This window comes from Lagopus leucura, unplaced genomic scaffold (assembly GCF_019238085.1).
Source record: "Lagopus leucura isolate 7727_CA_CO unplaced genomic scaffold, USGS_WTPT01 38883-0_obj-0_obj, whole genome shotgun sequence".
In the NCBI taxonomy this organism is placed as follows: domain Eukaryota; kingdom Metazoa; phylum Chordata; class Aves; order Galliformes; family Phasianidae; genus Lagopus; species Lagopus leucura.
In genome coordinates this window covers 1-5,767 of record NW_024968972.1, presented here as the reverse complement: position 1 = coordinate 5,767, position 5,767 = coordinate 1, and the positions used below count along the sequence as shown (strand labels likewise).

The window sequence follows — 5,767 nt, the reverse complement described above, 5'->3', positions numbered from 1 at the left end:
TCCATGCATGATGGGACCCTGTAACGGGACGCTGTCCCCACAGCCATCGACCCCTCAGTTTTCCCTGGGTGTGTTGGTGCTCCTGGCTCTGCTCATGGTGCTGCTGGCTCTGGTCACGATCCTCGGAAATGTCCTGGTGATCCTGGCTTTCATCTTGGACAGAAATCTCAGGCATCGGAGTAACTATTTCTTTCTCAACCTTGCCATTTCTGACTTTGCAGTGGGTAAGTTGCAATGGGAAGCATGCAATGTTTGCTTTCCAATACTCTTAGGGGGAGCAGGGTGTCTTCTGTAGGTGGGTGGTTTCTTCTTGAAGAAATATTTCCCAGCTGTGTGGCATGGGGAAGGGTAAATGATGATGACAACTGTGTTAAGTGTTTCAGCAGCTTATTGTGTCTCAAAATACATCATAATGAGATACATAATGTATCATTTTTCATAGAAATACTTGGAATGTTCCTTATTTACAGAAATATATTATAGGGAATGGGTCGGAGCTGCTTTTGGCTGGGATAGAGTTGATCTATGTAAATAGATGTTTAATGTTGTTTTAGTTAAAAAAAAAAAAAAAAAAAAGCCCAAGCACTAGTATATGTGAAGCAATAGGGAATAATAAAAAATGGGAGTTGCCTGTAATGAGTCAACTGAAGACTAAATAATCAAACCACACACCGTATACATTATCTGGGGCATCTTGCATATGTTGTCAATATATTCTATTTCAGTATACTGTAGCATAATAATCAGATAATTACTTAAGGTTTGCAACTAAATAGTGATTGATAATATTTTTAAATATTTTGCTGAACATTGGACTATCTAGAGTCTTAAGAAATTTCTTAAAAATGTGTTTGTATCAATAAACAAAAACAGCAAATCAAGATGCTTATTATATATCTATATAGGCAGGAACACAGTTTATTGTGAAACTTAGGGGAAAAAAATTATAGTTAAAAAGCTAGTGTAATGTGCAATTGAGGACTGATGTATTGAAATTATCTGAACTGTTAAATGTCCCTGGCAATAAATGTATATGTAAATGAATGGTTATGGATACAAGTGGCTGTTGCATGAAGTCTGTATTCTGACTTGTCATATCACAACAAAATCTGAGGCTGTTTTTATTCTGTATAATGTTTGGAATCCTTCCCATGTAAAGATGATGACTTCTTCCAGCTTCTAACTGCCTTATTGTGCTGCAGAGCTCTTGTTGCCTGCTGTACAGGTGTACCTCAAGGATCCTTGAGGCACCCCGTTATCACCTGTTGGTCTCACTCTCAAACAGCACTAGGCTTTGTATGGAAACTTCAGCAGTCTTATCACCTGGATAGGTGCTGCTGAGTCATAACACCTCATTGTAGCTGAACCAAACTGCAGGGCTAAGGGAGTCCTGCAAACATCAGCTTGAGCCTATCATGTCCTTTGCTGGGATTCCTGTCTCTGTGGCTCTCAATTCCTCTTCTGCCAGGCAGAAGATCCTGAGCCTTTCTCCCTGAGCCCTTGTCAATGGCAGCAGTTCCCCCACTGCAAGATGGGGCTCCTTATGGTTGACAAGAGGAAAAAACAGCAGTGACTATAAAACCAGTCAATGGTGTCCTGTTGTCCTGCTCCCAGTCTTGCACCACACTGAACAAGTACTGGCATCTAGCTGAGAAGTATGAAATAGCCTCTGCCAAGGAAAGAAGTATGGTTTACCTGGCATTATCTGATTTCCACACATTTTCTTGATGAACTTGTCTAGTTTTCCAGTCTGAATTTGATGAAAAGCTTTGCATACTTAAGCATCAAACTGATCTGTAGTTCAGTTCTGTAGCTACACAATTTAGAGTTGGGATATGCCTAGATCATCTTAAATTTCTAACTGCTAAAAGAATGTATTTTTGTTCTTGCAGAGTCCTTTCTTTTTTTCTTCTAACACATACAATCTGTCTTTTGATCTTCAACAACTTCTGCTTCATATCTTTGCTTATGGCCCTATAACTAGCATACAGAGATCTCTTGATTCACAGTAGAGAGGGAGAACAAGAGGAATTGAGAGTTCCTATTTACCTAAAAATCTTACAAAAATCTCTTTGGTACCTTTTACAGCCGTGTAGTGTATTAAGAACTAAATCTAAAATGATCTAAATATCTTAAAACAGGAATGTCACTGGTGCCTGGAATGTGGTGAAGTGTTCATTGGTTGCATGAGAATGCAGGGCCTTCCACCTGGTAATTTCAGTCAGCATCACTTTTTTTTGTCAGACACCATGGAAATGTTTCTGTGCTTGCATAGCACTGACTGGGGTGCTGTCTGATATGCAATTTGTTTATTTCCATAGGTGTCTTCTGCATGCCACTATACATCCCTTATGCCCTGACAGGGACCTGGCACCTGGGAAAAGGCCTATGCAAGCTCTGGCTGCTTATGGACTACCTTGTGTGTTCAGCTTCAGTGTTTAACATTGTCCTTATCAGCTATGACCGTTTCCTGTCAGTTACAAAAGCGGTAAGAACATTTCTCATTTTTTTAATGTATTTTGAGATTTTTGTAAAACTCAGTATTTGCAAATACCCCAGAAACTAAGCCAGCCTTTATTGTTGCACTATTACTGTACTGGAGAAAATCTGATGCTTCAGTATATTGTAATAGGTGAGAAACTATGGCAGAAAGGTCACCCTGGATATCCTTTTCCTCACCTCTGGAAATTTTCCCAAGTATGCAGAGTTTGCAAAGACTTCATAGAGATTAGGAAGACATAAGCAACTAAATCGTCTGAAGATTTTTTTCTGTCAGATACTCTTCAGTGAACTACACTGGAAAAAAAGAGTTTTTCTACACGTTTCCTGGCTATAGGCGCTATGGCATTGGGATTTAGAGAAAAAATAAAGTCTTTCTCATAATTTTAGTATTTCCCTTCTTTTGCATGACTAGAAATTATTTTGTTACTCTACAGAGGATGTGGGAGTGTGGAGGACCTGGACTTTAGCCATTAAAGAATGGTCAAAAAAAGAAATCTGGATTGAGTCAAGCGCGGGCAGAATCACCTCCCTCGACCTGCCAGTCATGCTTCTCTTGGTGCAATGCTTGACCTTCTGGGCTGCAATCACACACTGTTGGTTCATGTTGAATCTTTCATCAACTGACACCCCCAAATGCTTCTCCTCAAGGCTGCTCTCAAGCCATTATCACTCTCTACAACTCTCTGACAGGAGACTGGTGTGGTGGGGGTCAGCATCTTCTCATAGGTAACAGTGATAGAACTAGAGATGATGGCCTTAAGTTGTGCCAGGGGCGGTTCAGGTTTGATATTGGAAAAAATTGCCTACCTGAAAGTGCAGTGAGGCAGTGGTACAGGCTGTCCAGGGAGGTGGTGGATTCACAGTCACTGGAGATGGTCAAAAACTGTATGGATGTGACACTAAGGGACACGGTTTAGTGGGGATGGTGGGGATGGGCTGATGGTTGGACTAGATGGTCTCAGTGGCCTTTTCCAACCCTAATGATTTTATGATTTTTTTGGAGAGGGGGATATGGAGAGAGACACAGGATGGACTGACTGGAGAACAGATGATGATCTGTGTTACCACCAAAAGAGACTGACATATGCTGCCAACCAGCAGCTGTATGGAAATAAATCCTTCTAAGTGAAAAGAAGGGAACAAAATGTGCAGAGGGGAGAGGTGTTCCTTGAGTACTATCATTCCTCTTCAGAAGATATCTACTAAAAATTAATTTTCATCATTTTTGAGCTCTTGGTATTGTGTTCAGATGGAAGACAACCAATATCCTTCACTTTTGATGAGTCTGTTAGCTAGAGTGACATGAGCTGTGCATAAGATCAGTTGGTTCTTGTTTGGGAAGTGCTGATACAGCTTTGTATCTCTTCTTTGGTGTTCTGGTTTTAGGGTTGGTTGGTATTAGTTGTTTGTTTTTCTTTTAAGAAAAAAATATGAAAATCCCTGTATTTAACAAATTGCAGTATTAAAATATATTAATGAAGTTGCAGAGCTCAGAATGTGAAAAAAGTAAATTATAAAGTCTTCTGCAACTCAGCCAGACCCCATGATCTTAAGCACTGTTGATGCTCTTTGCATATGTAATCACCTTCTGCTTTTCTCCTCTGGGGAATTAGAATGGAGTGAGTCCAAGAATGTGTAACCTTTTGTTCAAAAGAGGTCATGCATCCTCATCAGCTCAGGATCCACCTCTGCTACTGACATGTGGTCAGATCCAGTCATTTCACTCAATTTTTGTGTTGTTACGCTGAGCTTCCTGTTATCTGCCTACTAAATTGGAATGCCTGTGGTCTTGCAGAGGGCTGCAAATTTGCTACTGCGGATGAAGTGAATTGGAGCTGTGCTCTGAACTGGTGCTTTAAGGTGTAAGGAAATCTGAAATATCAGGCTCAGAGGTTTAAAACTGAGATTCTGAAATAATGCCTGTAAAAATGTGCCATCACTCTGCTACTCACTGATAAAATTTGGACAGTGATGCTGCTCATGCCTAATATGAAAATTAATGAAGACAACATTCATGAATATTTTTATGACGTGCGGGTGCTATAGGAAGTTGATGAGGAAGATAGTTCTGAATCTCAGTAAAGCCTGGGATGACAAATGTCTAACAGTATGTCTTATATACAGTTGTCCAGCTTCTCATTGGCTGATAATCTTGAGAGTCAAAAGATTGAGTTCCAAGAGCAAGAATGTTTGTCTGAAATGTTACAAGGATAGGTTTAATGTTGATAGTTCTTAACTTTGAATGCTACAATTTTAACTCCTAACATTTTTTTAAAGATAGATTTTTACAGATAGATTGTAAGGTAAATCAATGCAGTCTGAGTAGACATCAAAACATCAACTTTTGTAGCAATGCAACAAGATGTTTACAAGGTAAAGTGAGTGTTGAAATGGAATGTTTCAATAAGAAGACATGTTAAAGCATGTGTTGGGGATAGATTTTTCTTTTATGGCAAGAGGAAATAATTATATCGTCTGGTATTTGCAGTTTTTCATAGCAACCTGTCTAATACAGAAAAGTTGTGCTTTTGCCTGCGCAGCCGCAGCTGCTTTCACTATCCTACAAGCATGAGAATTTGATGAATCATAAAGTGATTCCTCATTTCTACCCTGCTGTGATCATGATGAAACGAAGCCATGCTCTTTTACACCGAGGGCAGTAGCTAGGGCATCATAACTTCTACACATCTCCAATCCTGATGTATTAAAATAAATTGCGGAACTACAGTATTTGATGAGCAAGCTTAACAGCATTTTTTGGGGCCTTGGAAAAGAGAGGTTGCTCTAAGCATCAAGGAATCTGAAGAACAAATACTGTATTTGGCTTGATTACTTATTTTTTTTTTTTTTTTTTTTCCAATATTATTTTGTGCCAACAAGTTACCTTAATAAGTGACAAGTCCTTTTCTCACAGGTATCTTACAGAGCCCAGCAGGGAATGATGTCCAACCCTGTTGTCAAGATGGTGGCCATCTGGATTCTTGCTTTCCTGCTCTACTCTCCGGCAGTTCTCCTTTGGGAGTACGTGTCTGGCTGCAGCATGGTAGAGGAAGGGCATTGCTATGCCGAGTTCTTCAACAACTGGTACTTCCTCCTGTGTGCATCCACCCTGGAGTTCTTTGTGCCCCTGATCTCTGTCACCTACTTCAACGTGAGCATCTTCCACAACATCCAGAGACGCCAGCGGCGCGGCAGCGTTCAATACTGTGAGTCTCCAGGGAGCAGCAGTGTGTCCTGGAGGTTTTGTTTTTTGCTGAGGCGAGGA

At 40.3% G+C, this 5,767-nt stretch overlaps 1 protein-coding gene across 1 annotated transcript; it reads left to right on the top strand.

Annotated features, from left to right (window-relative positions):
* Positions 1–6: 6 nt before the first annotated feature.
* On the top strand, positions 7–5,761 carry LOC122193949 (histamine H3 receptor-like; the record flags this gene model as incomplete). The annotated part of the gene is made up of 3 exons (XM_042894861.1): positions 7–224; positions 2,322–2,488; positions 5,417–5,761. Coding segments are annotated over exons 1-3 (729 nt in total), but the record flags the coding sequence as incomplete, so codon positions are not given.
* Between the last annotated feature and the right edge of the window lie 6 nt (positions 5,762–5,767).